At 49.0% G+C, this 25,524-nt stretch overlaps 1 protein-coding gene across 1 annotated transcript in view; it reads left to right on the top strand.

The window, feature by feature from the left end:
* Positions 1-25,524, top strand: part of LOC115102172 (semaphorin-3G-like) — an 86,774-nt gene that overhangs the window by 38,816 nt on the left and 22,434 nt on the right. Inside the window, exon 4 of the mRNA XM_029621811.2 lies at positions 25,216-25,335. Within this exon, the coding sequence (XP_029477671.1) occupies positions 25,216-25,335 (120 nt within the window). The remainder of the gene's footprint in view (positions 1-25,215; positions 25,336-25,524) is intronic.

Raw genomic sequence — 25,524 nt, 5'->3', positions numbered from 1 at the left:
ACACTGAATAGACGCTGACTAGACCCTGACTAGACGCTGACTAAACACTGACTAGACGCTGACTAGACACTGACTAGACGCTGACTAGACACTGACTAGACACTGACTAGACACTAACTAGACGCTGACTCGACGCTGACTAGACACTGACTAGACGCTGACTAGACACTGACTAGACACTGACTAGACGCTAACTAAACGCTGACTAGACGCTGACTAGACACTGACTAGACACTGACTAGATGCTGACTAGACACTGAATAGACCCTGACTAGACACTGACTAGACGCTGACTAGACGCTGACTCGACGCTGACTAGACACTAACTAGACGCTGACTAGACACTGACTAGACACTGACTAGACACTGACCACTGACTCGACGCTGACTAGACACTAACTAGACGCTGACTAGACACTGAGTAGACACTGACTAGACACTGACGAGACGCTGACTAGACACTGACTAGACGCTGACTAGACGCTGACTAGACACTGACTAGACGCTGACTAGACACTGACTAGACACTGACTCGACGCTGACTAGACACTAACTAGACGCTGACTAGACACTGACTAGACGCTGACTAGACGCTAACTAGACGCTGACTAGACGCTGACTCGACGCTGACTCGACACTGACTCGACACTGACTAGACGCTGACTAGACACTGACTAGACACTGACTCAACGCTGACTAGACACTAACTAGACACTGACTAGACACTGAATAGACACTGAATAGACGCTGACTAGACCCTGACTAGACGCTGACTAGACACTGACTAGACGCTGACTAGACACTGACTAGACGCTGACTAGACACTGACTAGACGCTGACTCGACGCTGACTAGACGCTGACTAGACGCTGACTAGACACTGACTAGACGCTGACTAGACGCTAACTAAACGCTGACTAGACGCTGACTAGACGCTGACTAGACACTGACTAGACGCTGACTAGACGCTGACTCGACACTAACTAGACGCTGACTAGACACTGACTAGACACTGACTAGACACTGACCACTGACTCGACGCTGACTAGACACTAACTAGACGCTGACTAGACACTGACTAGACGCTGACTAGACGCTGACTCGACGCTGACTAGACACTAACTAGACGCTGACTAGACACTGACTAGACACTGACTAGACACTGACCACTGACTCGACGCTGACTAGACACTAACTAGACGCTGACTAGACACTGAGTAGACACTGACTAGACACTGACGAGACGCTGACTAGACACTGACTAGACGCTGACTAGACCCTGACTAGACACTGACTAGACGCTGACTAGACACTGACTAGACACTGACTAGACACTGACTAGACACTAACTAGACACTGACTAGACACTGACTCAACGCTGACTAGACACTAACTAGACGCTGACTAGACGCTGACTAGACACTGACTAGAAGCTGACTAGACGCTAACTAGGCGCTAACTAGACGCTGAATAGACGCTGACTAGACGCTGACTCGACGCTGACTCGACTCTGACTCGACACTGACTAGACGCTGACTAGACACTGACTAGACTCTGACTCAACGCTGACTAGACACTAACTAGACACTGACTAGACACTGAATAGACACTGAATAGACGCTGACTAGACCCTGACTAGACGCTGACTAGACACTGACTAGACGCTGACTAGACGCTGACTAGACGCTGACTAGACGCTGAGTAGACACTGACTAGACGCTGACTCGACGCTGACTAGACACTAACTAGACGCTGACTAGACACTGACTAGACACTGACTAGACACTGACCACTGACTCGACGCTGACTAGACACTAACTAGACGCTGACTAGACACTGAGTAGACACTGACTAGACGCTGACTAGACACTGACTAGACACTGACTAGACACTGACTAGACACTGACTAGACACTGACTAGACACTAACTAGACACTGACTAGACACTGACTCAACGCTGACTAGACACTAACTAGACGCTGACTAGACGCTGACTAGACACTGACTAGACGCTGACTAGACGCTAACTAGGCGCTAACTAGACGCTGAATAGACGCTGACTAGACGCTGACTCGACGCTGACTCGACTCTGACTCGACACTGACTAGACGCTGACTAGACACTGACTAGACTCTGACTCAACGCTGACTAGACACTAACTAGACACTGACTAGACACTGAATAGACACTGAATAGACGCTGACTAGACCCTGACTAGACGCTGACTAGACACTGACTAGACGCTGACTAGACACTGACTAGACACTGACTAGACACTAACTAGACACTGACTAGACGCTGACTCGACGCTGACTCGACACTGACTAGACCCTGACTAGACACTGACTCAACGCTGACTAGACACTAACTAGACACTGACTAGACGCTGACTCGACGCTGACTAGACGCTGACTAGACGCTGACTAGACGCTGACTAGACGCTGACTAGACGCTGACTAGACGCTGACTAGACACTGACTAGACACTGACTCGACGCTGACTAGACGCTGACTAGACGCTGACTAGACACTGACTAGACGCTGACTAGACGCTAACTAAACGCTGACTAGACGCTGACTAGACACTGACTAGACACTGACTAGACGCTGACTAGACACTGAATAGACCCTGACTAGACACTGACTCGACGCTGACTAGACACTAACTAGACGCTGACTAGACACTGAGTAGACACTGACTAGACACTGACGAGACGCTGACTAGACGCTGACTAGACACTGACTAGACACTGACTAGACCCTGACTAGACGCTGACTAGACGCTGACTCGACGCTGACTAGACACTGACTAGACGCTGACTAGATGCTGACTAGACACTGAATAGACCCTGACTTGACACTGACTAGACGCTGACTAGACACTGACTAGACGCTGACTAGACACTGAGTAGACACTGACTAGACACTGACTCGACGCTGACTAGACGCTGACTAGACACTGACTAGACGCTGACTAGACACTGACTAGACACTGACTAGACACTAACTAGACGCTGACTCGACGCTGACTAGACACTGACTAGACGCTGACTAGACACTGACTAGAGCTGACTAGAGCTGACTAGACACTAACTAGACACTGACTAGACGCTGACTAGACGCTGACTAGACACTGACTAGACACTGACTAGACACTGACTAGACACTGACAGAAGCTGACTAGAAGCTGACTAGACACTAACTAGACACTGACTAGACACTGACTAGACGCTGACTAGACACTGACTAGACACTGACTAGACGCTGACTAGACACTGACTAGAAGCTGACTAGAAGCTGACTAGACACTAACTAGACACTGACCAGACGCTGACTAGACGCTGACTAGACGCTGACTAGACACTAACTAGACGCTGACTAGACACTGACTAGACACTGACTAGACACTGACCGACGCTGACCAGACACTAACTAGACGCTGACTAGACGCTGACTAGACGCTGACTAGACGCTAACTAGACGCTGACTAGACGCTGACTAGACGCTGACTAGACGCTGACTAGACACTGACTAGACGCTGACTCGACGCTGACTCGACACTGACTCGACACTGACTAGACGCTGACTAGACACTGACTAGACACTGACTCAACGCTGACTAGACACTAACTAGACACTGACTAGACACTGAATAGACACTGAATAGACGCTGACTAGACCCTGACTAGACGCTGACTAAACACTGACTCTAGACGCTGACTAGACACTGACTAGACGCTGACTAGACACTGACCAGACACTGACTAGACACTGACTAGACACTGACTAGACACTGACTAGACACTGACTAGACGCTGACTAGACACTGACTAGACGCTGACTAGACTGACTAGACACTGACTAGACACTGACTAGACACTGACTAGACACTGACTAGACACTGACTAGACACTGACTAGACGCTGACTAGACGCTAGACGCTGACTAGACGCTGACTAGACACTAACTAGACGCTGACTAGACACTGACTAGACGCTGACTAGACACTGACTAGACACTGACTAGACACTGACTAGACACTGACTAGACGCTAACTACTGACGCTGACTAGACGCTGACTAGACACTGACTAGACACTGACTAGATGCTGACTAGACACTGAATAGACCCTGACTAGACACTGACTAGACGCTGACTAGACGCTGACGCTGACTAGACACTAACTAGACGCTGACTAGACACTGACCAGACACTGACTAGACACTGACCACTGAGACGCTGACTAGACACTAACTAGACGCTGACTAGACACTGAGTAGACACTGACTAGACACTGACCAGACGCTGACTAGACACTGACTAGACGCTGACTAGACGCTGACTAGACACTGACTAGACGCTGACTAGACACTGACTAGACACTGACTAGACACTGACTCAACGCTGACTAGACACTAACTAGACACTGACTAGACACTGAATAGACACTGAATAGACGCTGACTAGACCTGACAGACGCTGACTAAACACTGACTAGACGCTGACTAGACACTGACTCAGACGCTGACTAGACACTGACTAGACACTGACTAGACACTGACTCGACGCTGACTAGACACTGACTAGACGCTGACTAGACACTGACTAGACACTGACTAGACGCTAACTAAACGCTGACTAGACGCTGACTAGACACTGACTAGACACTGACTAGATGCTGACTAGACACTGAATAGACCCTGACCAGAGAGACTGACTAGACGCTGACTAGACGCTGACTAGACACTGACTAGACACTGAGACGCTGACCAGACGCTGACTAGACGCTGACTAGACACTGACTAGACGCTGACTAGACGCTGACTAGACGCTAACTAAACGCTGACTAGACGCTGACTAGACACTGACTAGACGCTGACTAGACACTGAATAGACCCTGACTAGACACTGACTCGACGCTGACTAGACACTAACTAGACGCTGACTAGACACTGAGTAGACACTGACTAGACACTGACGAGACGCTGACTAGACGCTGACTAGACACTGACTAGACAGACGCTGACTAGACGCTGACTAGACGCTGACTCGACGCTGACTAGACACTGACTAGACGCTGACTAGATGCTGACTAGACACTGAATAGACCCTGACTTGACACTGACTAGACGCTGACTAGACACTGACTAGACGCTGACTAGACACTGAGTAGACACTGACTAGACACTGACTCGACGCTGACTAGACGCTAACTAGACGCTGACTAGACGCTGACTAGACTGACTGACTGACCAGACGCTGACTCGACGCTGACTAGACGCTGACTAGACGCTGACTAGACACTGACTAGACGCTGACTAGACACTGACTAGAACACTGACTAGAAGCTGACTAGACACTAACTAGACACTGACTAGACGCTGACTAGACGCTGACGACACTGACTAGACACTGACTAGACGCTGACTAGACACTGACTAGAAGCTGACTAGACACTAACTAGACACTGACTAGACGCTGACTAGACGCTGACTCGACACTGACTAGACACTGACTAGACGCTGACTAGACACTGACTAGAAGCTGACTAGAAGCTGACTAGACACTAACTAGACACTGACTAGACGCTGACTAGACGCTGACTCGACGCTGACTAGACACTAACTAGACGCTGACTAGACACTGACTAGACACTGACTAGACACTGACTCGACGCTGAATAGACACTAACTAGACGCTGACTAGACGCTGACTAGACGCTGACTAGACGCTAACTAGACGCTAACTAGACGCTGACTAGACGCTGACTAGACGCTGACTAGACACTGACTAGACGCTGACTCGACGCTGACTCGACACTGACTCGACACTGACTAGACGCTGACTAGACACTGACTAGACACTGACTCAACGCTGACTAGACACTAACTAGACACTGACTAGACACTGAATAGACACTGAATAGACGCTGACTAGACCCTGACTAGACGCTGACTAAACACTGACTAGACGCTGACTAGACACTGACTAGACGCTGACTAGACACTGACTAGACACTGACTAGACACTAACTAGACGCTGACTCGACACTGACTAGACACTGACTAGACGCTGACTAGACACTGACTAGACGCTAACTAAACGCTGACTAGACGCTGACTAGACACTGACTAGACACTGACTAGATGCTGACTAGACACTGAATAGACCCTGACTAGACACTGACTAGACGCTGACTAGACGCTGACTCGACGCTGACTAGACACTAACTAGACGCTGACTAGACACTGACTAGACACTGACTAGACACTGACCACTGACTAGACACTAACGACGCTGACTAGACACTGAGTAGACACTGACTAGACACTGACGAGACGCTGACTAGACACTGACTAGACGCTGACTAGACGCTGACTAGACACTGACTAGACGCTGACTAGATACTGACTAGACACTGACTAGACACTGACTCAACGCTGACTAGACACTAACTAGACACTGACTAGACACTGAATAGACACTGAATAGACGCTGACTAGACCCTGACTAGACGCTGACTAAACACTGACTAGACGCTGACTAGACACTGACTAGACGCTGACTAGACACTGACTAGACACTGACTAGACGCTGACTCGACGCTGACTAGACACTGACTAGACGCTGACTAGACACTGACTAGACACTGACTAGACGCTAACTAAACGCTGACTAGACGCTGACTAGACACTGACTAGACACTGACTAGATGCTGACTAGACACTGAATAGACCCTGACTAGACACTGACTAGACGCTGACTAGACGCTGACTCGACGCTGACTAGACACTAACTAGACGCTGACTAGACACTGACTAGACACTGACTAGACACTGACCACTGACTCGACGCTGACTAGACACTAACTAGACGCTGACTAGACACTGAGTAGACACTGACTAGACACTGACGAGACGCTGACTAGACACTGACTAGACGCTGACTAGACACTGACTAGACGCTGACTAGACACTGACTAGACACTGACTAGACACTGACTCGACGCTGACTAGACACTAACTAGACGCTGACTAGACGCTGACTAGACACTGACTAGACGCTAACTAGACGCTGACTAGACGCTGACTAGACGCTGACTAGACGCTGAATAGACACTGAATAGACGCTGACTAGACCCTGACTAGACGCTGACTAGACACTGACTAGACGCTGACTAGACACTGACTAGACACTGACTAGACGCTGACTCGACGCTGACTAGACGCTGACTAGACACTGACTAGACGCTGACTAGACACTGACTAGACACTAACTAGACACTGACTAGACACTGACTAGACACTGACCACTGACTCGACGCTGACTAGACACTAACTAGACGCTGACTAGACACTGAGTAGACACTGACTAGACACTGACGAGACGCTGACTAGACACTGACTAGACGCTGACTAGACACTGACTAGACACTGACTAGACGCTGACTAGACACTGACTAGACACTGACTAGACACTGACTCAACGCTGACTAGACACTAACTAGACGCTGACTAGACGCTGACTAGACACTGACTAGACGCTGACTAGACGCTAACTAGACGCTGACTAGACGCTGACTAGACGCTGACTCGACGCTGACTCGACTCTGACTCTACACTGACTAGACGCTGACTAGACACTGACTCAACGCTGACTAGACACTAACTAGACACTGACTAGACACTGAATAGACACTGAATAGACGCTGACTAGACCCTGACTAGACGCTGACTAGACGCTGACTAGACGCTGACTAGACACTGACTAGACACTGACTAGACACTAACTAGACACTGACTAGACGCTGACTCGACTCTGACTCGACGCTGACTCGACACTGACTAGACCCTGACTAGACACTGACTCAACGCTGACTAGACACTGACTAGACACTAACTAGACACTGACTAGACGCTGACTCGACGCTGACTAGACGCTGACTAGACGCTGACTAGACACTGACTAGACACTAACTAGACGCTGACTAGACACTGACTAGACACTGACCACTGACGAGACGCTGACTAGACACTGACTAGACGCTGACTAGACGCTGACTAGACACTGACTAGACGCTGACTAGACACTGACTAGACACTGACTAGACACTGACTCGACGCTGACTAGACGCTAACTAGACGCTGACTAGACACTGACTAGACGCTGACTAGACGCTAACTAGACGCTAACTAAACGCTGACTAGACACTGACTACACGCTGACTAGACGCTGACTAGACGCTGACTAGACGCTGACTCGACGCTGACTAGACGCTGACTAGACGCTGACTAGACGCTAACTAAACGCTGACTAGACGCTGACTAGACACTGACTAGACGCTGACTAGACACTGAATAGACCCTGACTAGACACTGACTCGACGCTGACTAGACACTAACTAGACGCTGACTAGACACTGACTAGACACTGACTAGACACTGACTCGACGCTGACTAGACACTAACTAGACGCTGACTAGACACTGAGTAGACACTGACTAGACACTGACGAGACGCTGACTAGACACTGACTAGACACTGACTAGACGCTGACTAGACACTGACTAGACACTGACTAGACACTGACTCGACGCTGACTAGACACTGACTAGACACTGACTAGACGCTGACTAGACACTGAATAGACCCTGACTTGACACTGACTAGACGCTGACTAGACACTGACTAGACGCTGACTAGACACTGAGTAGACACTGACTAGACACTGACTCGACGCTGACTAGACGCTAACTAGACGCTGACTAGATGCTGACTAGACGCTGACTAGACGCTGACTAGACGCTGACTCGACGCTGACTAGACGCTGACTAGACACTGACTAGACGCTGACTAGACACTGACTAGAAGCTGACTAGACACTGACTAGACACTGACTAGACGCTGACTAGACGCTGACTCGACACTGACTAGACACTGACTAGACGCTGACTAGACACTGACTAGAAGCTGACTAGAAGCTGACTAGACACTAACTAGACACTGACTAGACGCTGACTAGACGCTGACTCGACGCTGACTAGACACTAACTAGACGCTGACTAGACACTGACTAGACACTGACTAGACACTGACTAGACGCTGACTCGACGCTGACTCGACGCTGACTAGACGCTAACTAGACGCTGACTAGACACTGAGTAGACGCTGACGAGACGCTGACTAGACGCTGACTAGACACTGACTAGACACTGACTAGACGCTGACTAGACACTGAATAGACCCTGACTAGACACTGACTTGACGCTGACTAGACACTAACTAGACGCTGACTAGACACTGACTAGACACTGACTAGACACTGACTCGACGCTGACTAGACACTAACTAGACGCTGACTAGACACTGAGTAGACACTGACTAGACACTGACGAGACGCTGACTAGACGCTGACTAGACACTGACTAGACGCTGACTAGACGCTGACTAGACACTGACTAGACACTGACTAGACACTGACTCGACGCTGACTAGACACTGACTAGACGCTGACTAGACGCTGACTAGACACTGAATAGACCCTGACTTGACACTGACTAGACACTGACTAGACGCTGACTAGACACTGAGTAGACACTGACTAGACGCTGACTCGACGCTAACTAGACGCTGACTAGACGCTGACTCGACGCTGACTCGACGCTGACTAGACGCTGACTAGACGCTGACTAGACACTGACTAGACGCTGACTAGACACTGACTAGAAGCTGACTAGAAGCTGACTAGACACTAACTAGACACTGACTAGACGCTGACTAGACGCTTACTCGACACTGACTAGACGCTGACTAGACACTGACTAGAAGCTGACTAGAAGCTGACTAGACACTAACTAGACACTGACTAGACGCTGACTAGACGCTGACTCGACGCTGACTAGACACTAACTAGACGCTGACTAGACACTGACTAGACACTGACTAGACACTGACTAGACGCTGACTCGACGCTGACTAGACGCTAACTAGACGCTGACTAGACACTGAGTAGACACTGACGAGACGCTGACTAGACACTGACTAGACGCTGACTAGACACTGACTAGACACTGACTAGGACGCTGACTAGACACTGACTAGACACTGACTAGACGCTGACTAGACGCTGACTAGACGCTAACTAGACGCTGACTAGACGCTGACCAGACGCTGACTAGACGCTGACTAGACACTAACGCTGACTCGACACTGACTAGACGCTGACTAGACACTGACTAGACACTGACTCAACGCTGACTAGACACTAACTAGACACTGACTAGACACTGAATAGACACTGAATAGACGCTGACTAGACCCTGACTAGACGCTGACTAGACGCTGACTAGACGCTAACTAGACGCTAACTAGACGCTGACTAGACGCTGACTAGACACTGACTAGACACTGACTCAACGCTGACTAGACACTAACTAGACACTGACTAGACACTGAATAGACACTGAATAGACGCTGACTAGACCCTGACTAGACGCTGACTAGACACTAACTAGACGCTGACTAGACACTGAGTAGACACTGACTAGACACTGACTAGACGCTGACTAGACACTGACTAGACACTGACTAGACGCTGACTCGACGCTGACTAGACACTGACTAGACGCTGACTAGACACTGACTAGACACTGACTAGACGCTAACTAAACGCTGACTAGACGCTGACTAGACACTGACTAGACACTGACTAGATGCTGACTAGACACTGAATAGACCCTGACTAGAGACTGACTAGACGCTGACTAGACGCTGACTAGACACTGACTAGACACTGACTCGACGCTGACTAGACGCTGACTAGACGCTGACTAGACACTGACTAGACGCTGACTAGACGCTGACTAGACGCTAACTAAACGCTGACTAGACGCTGACTAGACACTGACTAGACACTGACTAGACGCTGACTAGACACTGAATAGACCCTGACTAGACACTGACTCGACGCTGACTAGACACTAACTAGACGCTGACTAGACACTGAGTAGACACTGACTAGACACTGACGAGACGCTGACTAGACGCTGACTAGACACTGACTAGACACTGACTAGACGCTGACTAGACGCTGACTAGACGCTGACTCGACGCTGACTAGACATTGACTAGACGCTGACTAGATGCTGACTAGACACTGAATAGACCCTGACTTGACACTGACTAGACGCTGACTAGACACTGACTAGACGCTGACTAGACACTGAGTAGACACTGACTAGACACTGACTCGACGCTGACTAGACGCTAACTAGACGCTGACTAGACGCTGACTAGACGCTGACTCGACGCTGACTCGACGCTGACTAGACGCTGACTAGACGCTGACTAGACACTGACTAGACGCTGACTAGACACTGACTAGAAGCTGACTAGAAGCTGACTAGACACTAACTAGACACTGACTAGACGCTGACTAGACGCTGACTCGACACTGACTAGACACTGACTAGACGCTGACTAGACACTGACTAGAAGCTGACTAGAAGCTGACTAGACACTAACTAGACACTGACTAGACGCTGACTAGACGCTGACTCGACACTGACTAGACACTGACTAGACGCTGACTAGACACTGACTAGAAGCTGACTAGAAGCTGACTAGACACTAACTAGACACTGACTAGACGCTGACTAGACGCTGACTCGACGCTGACTAGACACTAACTAGACGCTGACTAGACACTGACTAGACACTGACTAGACACTGACTCGACGCTGACTAGACACTAACTAGACGCTGACTAGACGCTGACTAGACGCTGACTAGACGCTAACTAGACGCTAACTAGACGCTGACTAGACGCTGACTAGACGCTGACTAGACACTGACTAGACGCTGACTCGACGCTGACTCGACACTGACTCGACACTGACTAGACGCTGACTAGACACTGACTAGACACTGACTCAACGCTGACTAGACACTAACTAGACACTGACTAGACACTGAATAGACACTGAATAGACGCTGACTAGACCCTGACTAGACGCTGACTAAACACTGACTAGACGCTGACTAGACACTGACTAGACGCTGACTAGACACTGACTAGACACTGACTAGACACTAACTAGACGCTGACTCGACACTGACTAGACACTGACTAGACGCTGACTAGACACTGACTAGACGCTAACTAAACGCTGACTAGACGCTGACTAGACACTGACTAGACACTGACTAGATGCTGACTAGACACTGAATAGACCCTGACTAGACACTGACTAGACGCTGACTAGACGCTGACTCGACGCTGACTAGACACTAACTAGACGCTGACTAGACACTGACTAGACACTGACTAGACACTGACCACTGACTCGACGCTGACTAGACACTGAGTAGACACTGACTAGACACTGACGAGACGCTGACTAGACACTGACTAGACGCTGACTAGACGCTGACTAGACACTGACTAGACGCTGACTAGACACTGACTAGACACTGACTAGACACTGACTCAACGCTGACTAGACACTAACTAGACACTGACTAGACACTGAATAGACACTGAATAGACGCTGACTAGACCCTGACTAGACGCTGACTAAACACTGACTAGACGCTGACTAGACACTGACTAGACGCTGACTAGACACTGACTAGACACTGACTAGACGCTGACTCGACGCTGACTAGACACTGACTAGACGCTGACTAGACACTGACTAGACACTGACTAGACGCTAACTAAACGCTGACTAGACGCTGACTAGACACTGACTAGACACTGACTAGATGCTGACTAGACACTGAATAGACCCTGACTAGACACTGACTAGACGCTGACTAGACGCTGACTCGACGCTGACTAGACACTAACTAGACGCTGACTAGACACTGACTAGACACTGACTAGACACTGACCACTGACTCGACGCTGACTAGACACTAACTAGACGCTGACTAGACACTGAGTAGACACTGACTAGACACTGACGAGACGCTGACTAGACACTGACTAGACGCTGACTAGACACTGACTAGACGCTGACTAGACACTGACTAGACACTGACTAGACACTGACTCGACGCTGACTAGACACTAACTAGACGCTGACTAGACGCTGACTAGACACTGACTAGACGCTGACTAGACGCTAACTAGACGCTGACTAGACGCTGACTAGACGCTGACTAGACGCTGAATAGACACTGAATAGACGCTGACTAGACCCTGACTAGACGCTGACTAGACACTGACTAGACGCTGACTAGACACTGACTAGACACTGACTAGACGCTGACTCGACGCTGACTAGACGCTGACTAGACACTGACTAGACGCTGACTAGACACTGACTAGACACTAACTAGACGCTGACTAGACACTGACTAGACACTGACTAGACACTGACCACTGACTCGACGCTGACTAGACACTAACTAGACGCTGACTAGACACTGAGTAGACACTGACTAGACACTGACGAGACGCTGACTAGACACTGACTAGACGCTGACTAGACACTGACTAGACACTGACTAGACGCTGACTAGACACTGACTAGACACTGACTAGACACTGACTCAACGCTGACTAGACACTAACTAGACGCTGACTAGACGCTGACTAGACACTGACTAGACGCTGACTAGACGCTAACTAGACGCTGACTAGACGCTGACTAGACGCTGACTCGACGCTGACTCGACTCTGACTCTACACTGACTAGACGCTGACTAGACACTGACTCAACGCTGACTAGACACTAACTAGACACTGACTAGACACTGAATAGACACTGAATAGACGCTGACTAGACCCTGACTAGACGCTGACTAGACGCTGACTAGACGCTGACTAGACACTGACTAGACACTGACTAGACACTAACTAGACACTGACTAGACGCTGACTCGACTCTGACTCGACGCTGACTCGACACTGACTAGACCCTGACTAGACACTGACTCAACGCTGACTAGACACTGACTAGACACTAACTAGACACTGACTAGACGCTGACTCGACGCTGACTAGACGCTGACTAGACGCTGACTAGACACTGACTAGACACTAACTAGACGCTGACTAGACACTGACTAGACACTGACCACTGACGAGACGCTGACTAGACACTGACTAGACGCTGACTAGACGCTGACTAGACACTGACTAGACGCTGACTAGACACTGACTAGACACTGACTAGACACTGACTCGACGCTGACTAGACGCTGACTAGACACTGACTAGACGCTGACTAGACGCTAACTAGACGCTAACTAAACGCTGACTAGACACTGACTACACGCTGACTAGACGCTGACTAGACGCTGACTAGACGCTGACTCGACGCTGACTAGACGCTGACTAGACGCTGACTAGACGCTGACTAGACGCTGACTAGACGCTAACTAAACGCTGACTAGACGCTGACTAGACACTGACTAGACGCTGACTAGACACTGAATAGACCCTGACTAGACACTGACTCGACGCTGACTAGACACTAACTAGACGCTGACTAGACACTGACTAGACACTGACTAGACACTGACTCGACGCTGACTAGACACTGACTAGACGCTGACTAGACACTGACTAGACACTGACTAGACGCTGACTAGACACTGACTAGACACTGACTAGACACTGACTCAACGCTGACTAGACACTAACCAGACGCTGACTAGACGCTGACTAGACACTGACCAGACGCTGACCAGACGCTAACTAGAGACGCTGACTAGACGCTGACTAGACGCTGACTCGACGCTGACTCGACTCTGACTAGACACTGACTAGACGCTGACTAGACACTGACTCAACGCTGACTAGACACTAACTAGACACTGACTAGACACTGAATAGACACTGAATAGACGCTGACTAGACCCTGACTAGACGCTGACTAGACGCTGACTAGACACTGACTAGACACTGACCAGACACTGACTAGACACTAACTAGACACTGACTAGACGCTGACTCGACTCTGACTCGACGCTGACTCGACACTGACTAGACCCTGACTAGACACTGACTCAACGCTGACTAGACACTGACTAGACACTAACTAGACACTGACTAGACGCTGACTCGACGCTGACTAGACGCTGACTAGACGCTGACTAGACACTGACAGACACTAACTAGACGCTGACTAGACACTGACTAGACACTGACCACTGACGACTAGACGCTGACTAGACACTGACTAGACGCTGACTAGACGCTGACTAGACACTGACTAGACGCTGACTAGACACTGACTAGACACTGACTAGACACTGACTCGACGACTGACTGACAGACGCTGACTAGACACTGACAGACGCTGACTAGACGCTAACTAGACGCTAACTAAACGCTGACTAGACACTGACTACACGCTGACTAGACGCTGACTAGACGCTGACTAGACGCTGACTCGACGCTGACTAGACGCTGACTAGACGCTGACTAGACGCTGACTAGACGCTGACTAGACGCTAACTAAACGCTGACTAGACGCTGACTAGACACTGACTAGACGCTGACTAGACACTGAATAGACCCTGACTAGACACTGACTCGACGCTGACTAGACACTAACTAGACGCTGACTAGACACTGACTAGACACTGACTAGACACTGACTCGACGCTGACTAGACACTAACTAGACGCTGACTAGACACTGAGTAGACACTGACTAGACACTGACGAGACGCTGACTAGACACTGACTAGACACTGACTAGACGCTGACTAGACACTGACTAGACACTGACTAGACACTGACTCGACGCTGACTAGACACTGACTAGACACTGACTAGACGCTGACTAGACACTGAATAGACCCTGACTTGACACTGACTAGACGCTGACTAGACACTGACTAGACGCTGACTAGACACTGAGTAGACACTGACTAGACACTGACTCGACGCTGACTAGACGCTAACTAGACGCTGACTAGATGCTGACTAGACGCTGACTAGACGCTGACTAGACGCTGACTCGACGCTGACTAGACGCTGACTGACTAGACACTGACTAGACACTGACTAGACACTGACTAGAAGCTGACTAGACACTGACTAGACACTGACTAGACGCTGACTAGACGCTGACTCGACACTGACTAGACACTGACTAGACGCTGACTAGACACTGACTAGAAGCTGACTAGAAGCTGACTAGACACTAACTAGACACTGACTAGACGCTGACTAGACGCTGACTCGACGCTGACTAGACACTAACTAGACGCTGACTAGACACTGACTAGACACTGACTAGACACTGACTAGACGCTGACTCGACGCTGACTCGACGCTGACTAGACGCTAACTAGACGCTGACTAGACACTGAGTAGACGCTGACTAGACGCTGACTAGACACTGACTAGACACTGACTAGACGCTGACTAGACACTGAATAGACCCTGACTAGACACTGACTTGACGCTGACTAGACACTAACTAGACGCTGACTAGACACTGACTAGACACTGACTAGACACTGACTCGACGCTGACTAGACACTAACTAGACGCTGACTAGACACTGAGTAGACACTGACTAGACACTGACGAGACGCTGACTAGACGCTGACTAGACACTGACTAGACGCTGACTAGACGCTGACTCGACGCTGACTAGACACTGACTAGACACTGACTAGACACTGACTCGACGCTGACTAGACACTGACTAGACGCTGACTAGACGCTGACTAGACACTGAATAGACCCTGACTTGACACTGACTAGACACTGACTAGACGCTGACTAGACACTGAGTAGACACTGACTAGACGCTAACTAGACGCTGACTAGACGCTGACTCGACGCTGACTCGACGCTGACTAGACGCTGACTAGACGCTGACTAGACACTGACTAGACGCTGACTAGACACTGACTAGAAGCTGACTAGAAGCTGACTAGACACTAACTAGACACTGACTAGACGCTGACTAGACGCTTACTCGACACTGACTAGACGCTGACTAGACACTGACTAGAAGCTGACTAGAAGCTGACTAGACACTAACTAGACGCTGACTAGACGCTGACTAGACGCTGACTCGACGCTGACTAGACACTAACTAGACGCTGACTAGACACTGACTAGACACTGACTAGACACTGACTAGACGCTGACTCGACGCTGACTAGACGCTAACTAGACGCTGACTAGACACTGAGTAGACACTGACGAGACGCTGACTAGACACTGACTAGACGCTGACTAGACACTGACTAGACACTGACTCGACGCTGACTAGACACTAACTAGACGCTGACTAGACGCTGACTAGACGCTGACTAGACGCTAACTAGACGCTGACTAGACGCTGACTAGACGCTGACTAGACGCTGACTCGACGCTGACTCGACACTGACTAGACACTGACTAGACACTGACTAGACACTGACTCAACGCTGACTAGACACTAACTAGACACTGACTAGACACTGAATAGACACTGAATAGACGCTGACTAGACCCTGACTAGACGCTGACTAGACGCTGACTAGACGCTAACTAGACGCTAACTAGACGCTGACTAGACGCTGACTAGACACTGACTAGACACTGACTCAACGCTGACTAGACACTAACTAGACACTGACTAGACACTGAATAGACACTGAATAGACGCTGACTAGACCCTGACTAGACGCTGACTAGACACTAACTAGACGCTGACTAGACACTGAGTAGACACTGACTAGACACTGACGAGACGCTGACTAGACACTGAGTAGACACTGAATAGACACTGAATAGACGCTGACTAGACCCTGACTAGACGCTGACTAGACACTGACTAGACACTGACTAGACACTGACTAGACACTGACTAGACACTGAACTAGACACTGACTAGACACTGACTCAGACTCTGACTAGACGCTGACTAGACACTGACTAGACCCTGACTAGACACTGACTGACGCTGACTAGACACTGACTAGACACTAACTAGACACTGACTAGACGCTGACTCGACGCTGACTAGACGCTGACTAGACGCTGACTAGACACTGACTAGACACTGACTAGACGCTGACTAGACACTGACTAGACACTGACCACTGACTAGACGCTGACTAGACACTGACTAGACGCTGACTAGACACGACTAGACACTGACTAGACGCTGACTAGACACTGACTAGACACTGACTAGACACTGACTAGACGCTGACTAGACGCTGACTAGACGCTGACTAGACGCTGACTAGACGCTAACAGAGACGCTGACTAAACGCTGACTAGACACTGACTAGACGCTGACTAGACGCTGACCAGACACTGACTAGACGCTGACTCGACGCTGACTAGACGCTGACTAGACGCTGACTAGACACTGACTAGACGCTGACTAGACGCTGACTAGACGCTAACTAAACGCTGACTAGACGCTGACTAGACACTGACTAGACGCTGACTAGACACTGAATAGACCCTGACTAGACACTGACTCGACGCTGACTAGACACTAACTAGACGCTGACTAGACACTGACTAGACACTGACTAGACACTGACTCGACGCTGACTAGACACTAACTAGACGCTGACTAGACACTGAGTAGACACTGACTAGACACTGACGAGACGCTGACTAGACACTGACTAGACACTGACTAGACGCTGACTAGACACTGACTAGACACTGACTAGACACTGACTCGACGCTGACTAGACACTGACTAGACACTGACTAGACGCTGACTAGACACTGAATAGACCCTGACTAGACACTGACTAGACGCTGACTAGACACTGACTAGACGCTGACTAGACACTGAGTAGACACTGACTAGACACTGACTCGACGCTGACTAGACGCTAACTAGACGCTGACTAGATGCTGACTAGACGCTGACTAGACGCTGACTAGACGCTGACTCGACGCTGACTAGACGCTGACTAGACGCTGACTAGACACTGACTAGACGCTGACTAGACACTGACTAGAAGCTGACTAGAAGCTGACTAGACACTGACTAGACACTGACTAGACGCTGACTAGACGCTGACTAGACACTGACTAGACGCTGACTAGACACTGACTAGAAGCTGACTAGAAGCTGACTAGACACTAACTAGACACTGACTAGACGCTGACTAGACGCTGACTCGACACTGACTAGACACTGACTAGACGCTGACTAGACACTGACTAGAAGCTGACTAGAAGCTGACTAGACACTAACTAGACACTGACTAGACGCTGACTAGACGCTGACTCGACGCTGACTAGACACTAACTAGACGCTGACTAGACACTGACTAGACACTGACTAGACACTGACTAGACGCTGACTCGACGCTGACTCGACGCTGACTAGACGCTAACTAGACGCTGACTAGTCACTGAGTAGACGCTGACGAGACGCTGACTAGACGCTGACTAGACACTGACTAGACACTGACTAGACGCTGACTAGACACTGAATAGACCCTGACTAGACACTGACTTGACGCTGACTAGACACTAACTAGACGCTGACTAGACACTGACTAGACACTGACTAGACACTGACTCGACGCTGACTAGACACTAACTAGACGCTGACTAGACACTGAGTAGACACTGACTAGACACTGACGAGACGCTGACTAGACGCTGACTAGACACTGACTAGACGCTGACTAGACGCTGACTAGACACTGACTAGACACTGACTAGACACTGAGACGCTGACTAGACACTGACTAGACGCTGACTAGACGCTGACTAGACACTGAATAGACACTGACTGACACTGACTAGACGCTGAGACACTGACTAGACGCTGACTAGACACTGACTAGACACTGACTAGACGCTGACTAGACGCTAACTAGACGCTGACTGACTAGACGCTGACTAGACGCTGACTAGACGCTGACTAGACGCTGACTAGACGCTGACTAGACACTGACTAGACGCTGACTAGACACTGAGTAGACAGAAGCTGACTAGAAGCTGACTAGACACTAACTAGACACTGACTAGACGCTGATCAGACGCTTGACTAGACACTGACTAGACACTGACTAGACGCTGACTAGACACTGACTAGAAGCTGACTAGAAGCTGACTAGACACTAACTAGACACTGACTAGACGCTGACTAGACGCTGACTCGACGCTGACTAGACACTAACTAGACGCTGACTAGACACTGACTAGACACTGACTAGACACTGACTAGACGCTGACTCGACGCTGACTAGACGCTAACTAGACGCTGACTAGACACTGAGTAGACGCTGACGAGACGCTGACTAGACACTGACTAGACGCTGACTAGACACTGACTAGACACTGACTAGACACTGACTCGACGCTGACTAGACACTAACTAGACGCTGACTAGACGCTGACTAGACGCTGACTAGACGCTAACTAGACGCTGACTAGACGCTGACTAGACGCTGACTAGACGCTGACTCGACGCTGACTCGACACTGACTAGACGCTGACTAGACACTGACTAGACACTGACTCAACGCTGACTAGACACTAACTAGACACTGACTAGACACTGAATAGACACTGAATAGACGCTGACTAGACCCTGACTAGACGCTGACTAGACGCTGACTAGACGCTAACTAGACGCTAACTAGACGCTGACTAGACGCTGACTAGACACTGACTAGACACTGACTCAACGCTGACTAGACACTAACTAGACACTGACTAGACACTGAATAGACACTGAATAGACGCTGACTAGACCCTGACTAGACGCTGACTAGACACTAACTAGACGCTGACTAGACACTGAGTAGACACTGACTAGACACTGACGAGACGCTGACTAGACACTGAGTAGACACTGACTAGACACTGACTAGACGCTGACTAGACGCTGACTAGACACTGACTAGACCCTGACTAGACACTGAATAGACCCTGACTAGACACTGAATAGACGCTGACTAGACGCTGACTAGACGCTGACTAGACACTGACGCTGACTAGACGCTGACTAGACGCTGACTAGACGCTGACTAGACGCTGACTAGACGCTGACTAGACGCTGACTAGACGCTGACTAGACGCTGACTCGACGCTGACTAGACACTGACTAGACGCTGACTAGACACTGAATAGACCCTGACTAGACACTGAATAGACGCTGACTAGACGCTGACTAGACGCTGACTAGACGCTGACTAGACGCTGACTAGACGCTGAGTAGACGCTGACTAGACGCTGAACTAGACGCTGACTAGACGCTAACTAGACGCTGACTCGACGCTGACTCGACGCTGACTAGACGCTGACTAGACGCTGACTAGACGCTGACTAGACACTGACTAGAAGCTGACTAGAAGCTGACTAGACACTAACTAGACACTGACTAGACGCTGACTAGACACTGACTAGACGCTGACTAGAAGCTGACTAGACACTAACTAGACACTGACTAGACACTGACTAGACAGCCTGGCTGGTTTAAAGCCGGAGCGCGTTGTGTTACTATTGTTGCACCTATTCAGCGTTCTGATGGTCGCAATCTGTCTCCTTCCCTTATACACAATGTGTCTGTGTCTTGGAGCTGTAGGATGTGCATACTACTTCCCTCCATTGACTGTGGGGGGATGGAGGAGTTAGAGGTGGGTGCGTGTCTGTGAGGGTATTTTATTGACTGGCTAAAGGAGGGGAACCTGCTGTTCAATGGGGCTGTGTGACCCCGCTGGTTGACCACTGGGTAACACCTAACGTGTTTGCTTTATGATGGCCTTTCTCACAGGTCGCGACCACATGACCCCTAATTTCATTGCCCCCAGCAGACATAGATGTCCCACAGCCCCTCCCTCAGCAGGAACCAGTCAATAACAAAGCAGGAACTACCGGGGTTGTGGCTTTGGGAGAGTTATTAGTCCGAGTGGATGGGTGAGAGATTTGAATGTTTAAAGGATTTGTAGGAGACTTTTGAAGAACTTTGTGAGACTCTGAGACTTCATGCATCAGGGAGCTGGAAACTCAGCTTGGTGTCATTTGGCACAGTGCCCTGGCATTATCCAGCACTGCCAGAGGAAACATTCCACTATGTTCATTAATGGGTACAGCCGTACTTATGGGTACAAACGTGGAAGTGACTTGCTTTAAAAAGTGAATCATCTACTAACCAAGGACAAATATGCAGACAGACACTGTGGATCGCTCTAGGCTAACAGTACGTCTAAGCTTACTTGATATGAACAACTACTGCTGGGCTAAAGCAACCAAACTTTAGGAGTTGAGCACGTCTTATAGTGCATTTGATGCCTACGCTTGTGTCTACCACTTGTCTGAGAGCTGGTGGGATTGTGTTGTGTGTCTGTCTAAGTTATCAATGTTCACATCTGTAGTCTGCTCATCTGGCCTTCTCCTCAGCACACTGCTTCTTTGCTCTTCCTTCTCCATGTAGCTCCAGCTGTGTGGACCACAGAGACTTGGACTGAAGCATCCTGCTTTTTCCAAAACAGCTTTGTGTGTGCCTCTTTGTGTGTGTTTGCATCCATGTGTGTCTTCGAGTGTGTGTGCACAGCTGTACGCCTGTTTGAGGGTGTGTGTGTTTGTCTTTCTCTCTCTGCGTGTGTTTGTATGTTTCCCTCAACGATGGTCTTGATTTCCTGTTAGTGTTAACAGCGCTGATTGCTCTCCAGTGAATGCATGCTGTTTACACTGGAACAAGATGTCTCCATCCCTCAGTATAATCATCTGAGGCCTGATGGTATTACCCTACCACCCTGCCTGTCTGTTACACACTCAATATTATGGAGAAATACATTACAAAGGATCTGCCACTCATCAGTTTATACACTGAGTGTATAAAACATTAGGAACATGGAGGAGACAGGGCCAGGAGGCTGCTTCTCTCCACTGGGACCAGTCTGGAGTCTATTTCTACAGTCCGTCTCACTACAGCCTACCCTCTATACTCTACCAGAGCAGGGGAGGAGAGAGGGATGGTGGTAGGTGAAGAGAGGGAGGGAGGGTGCATTTTGGGTAATTAAAAGCTGAGAGGAGGAGTATGTGCGTAGGAGGAGGTGTGTGTGTGTGTGTGTGTGAGAGGAGTGTGTGTGTTTATGTGAGGAGGGTGTGTGTGTGTGTATGTGTGTGTGTGTGTGTGTGTGTGTGTCTGTGTGTATGTGTGTGTGTGTGTGTGTGTGTGTGTGTGTGTGTGTGTGTGTGCGTGAGGAGTGTGTGTGTTTACTCGAGGAGGGTGTGTTTGTGCGTGAGGAGTGTGTGTGTGTGTGTGTGTGAGTGTGTGTGTGTGCGTGCGTGTGCGTGAGGAGTGTGTGCGTGAGGAGTGTGTGTGTGTGTGTGTGTCTGCGTGAGGAGTGTGTGTGTGTGTGTGTGTGTGTGTGTGTGTGTGTGTGTGTGTGTGTGTGTGTGTGCGCGTGTGGGGGGGGGGGGGTGCGCGCGTGCGTGCAGCAATAGTCTGGACAGGAAGGAGAGCCAAGTCATGTTTGGCTGATAGATAAAAAGCACACCTGGCTTCATTCCAAACCTCCAATATACTGTACAGTGGGTGTACAAAACATTAGGAACACCTTCCTAATATTGAGTTGCACCCCCCTTTGCCCTCAAACAGCCTCAATTCGTTAGGGCATGGAATCTACAAGGTGTCAAAAGCATTCCACAGGGATGCTGGCCCATGTTGACTCCAATGCTTCCCACAGTTGTGTCAAGTTGGCTGGATGTCCTTTGGGTGGTGGACCTTCTTGATACAAACGGGAAACTGTTGAGCTTGAAACAAACAGCAGCATTGCAGTTCTTGACATAAACCAGTGCCCCTGGCACCTTCTACCCCGTTCAAAGGCACTTCAATATTTTGTAACATGTCTCCTCCCCTTCATCCACACTGATTGAAGTGGATTTAACAAGTGACATCAATAAGGGATCATAGCTTTCACCTGGATTCCCCTGGTCAGTCTATGTCATGTTCAGAATGTTTTGTACATTCAGTTTATAATAGTGTATAATACTCAACTTACAAAAAAAATTTAAGCTGAAATTGGGATTTTATTTTAGGAATAAGGCCTTTTCTTTTGAAGCCAGAAGGTGGCTAGTAAATCAGCTACATTTATGTCTTTACTAGATTGTGGGGATATTTTATATATGAATTCTTCCGCTCAGTGTTTGAGATCAATTGACACTCTTTTCCATGGCACTTTGAGATTTATTTTAAACTGCAAAACCCTTACACACCACTGCACTTTGTATACCAGGGTTGGCTGGCCTTCTCTAGTCACTCGTAGGCTCAGTCACTGGTATACTTTTATTTACAAAGCCATTTTGGGTTTACTACCTTTTTATTTGGGCATTTTTATTGTTCAGAAATGTGATAGCTATTCTCTTCGTTCGCTGGACTTTATCCTGCTAACTGTTCCAAATGTCTGAACTGAAATTGGTAAAAGGGCTTTTATGTACTCTGCGCCATCGTCTTGGAACGCCTTATAAAATACTTTTAAACTGGAGGAACTTGTCCCTATTGGTGTTTTTAAATCATTATTGAAGGATTTTGAGGCTGATTCCCTGACCTGTCAATGTTTATCATTTGCTGTTTTATACTCTTGTGAATTCAATGGTTTTTACTAGATTACTTGTAGTTTTTCATGTTGTCTGTCTGTAATTTTTTTGTAATGACTTGGTGCTGCCTATCTTGGCCAGGGTGCTCTTGAAAAATAGATTTTAATCTCAATGAGCCCTTCCTGGTAATAAAAAAAAAAAAAGTAGTCACACACACAGCAGCTAAGTGGACGAGTTTGACCCTCTCACCCTAGGGCAGTGACACTCTTGACTTGTTTCCTGTTGGTCACTGTGACACCACTCCTCAGCTTCTATTGTGAAACTTCAAGAAAAGGATACATCTGTGCCCTACTCTTCCTGAGGGCTCGAGGATTCTATGTTCTCTTATTCTGTCTCTAGATCTCCTCTCTTACCCCCCCCCCCCCTCTCTCTCTCTAGCTCTCCCTCTTTCTCCTTCTCTTCTCTCTGTTGCCTGATCCCTCCATGTGGCTCTGTCTTTGGCTGTGGGAAAGATCTGGGAAGCCCAGCGTTTGTTGAAGTTTATTGTTTTTCATCTTTTCAAATCTTGTTCTTGGCCCTTATTGCTAACATGTGGAATCAGTGGCCTTTGTTAAGAAATATTTTTGCTCTACACAAAATGGTCAGAAATTGGTTGACAGTTTATTGTTGTCCTGTGTATGTGTATTTATTTAACCTGTGTTTGTGTGTGTGCGTGTGTGTTCACAGACGGAGTGTGCCAACTTTGTGCGCCTGCTGCAGCCCTATAACCGCACCCACCTGCTGGCCTGTGGTACGGGTGCATTCCAACCCATGTGTACCTATGTGTACGTGGGCTACCGTGGAGAGGTAAGACCCCACTGCATCACACACACACACACACACACACACACACACACACACACACACACACACACACACACACACACACACACACACACACACACACACACACACACACACACACACACAGAGGCTCTGACAGATGAGTCACCCTGGTTTTGCTCTACATACACTCCTCCAGCAGCCAGTAATCAG

This window comes from Oncorhynchus nerka, linkage group LG20 (genome assembly GCF_034236695.1).
Source record: "Oncorhynchus nerka isolate Pitt River linkage group LG20, Oner_Uvic_2.0, whole genome shotgun sequence".
NCBI classification, from domain to species: domain Eukaryota; kingdom Metazoa; phylum Chordata; class Actinopteri; order Salmoniformes; family Salmonidae; genus Oncorhynchus; species Oncorhynchus nerka.
This window is presented reverse-complemented; position numbering and strand designations above follow the sequence as displayed.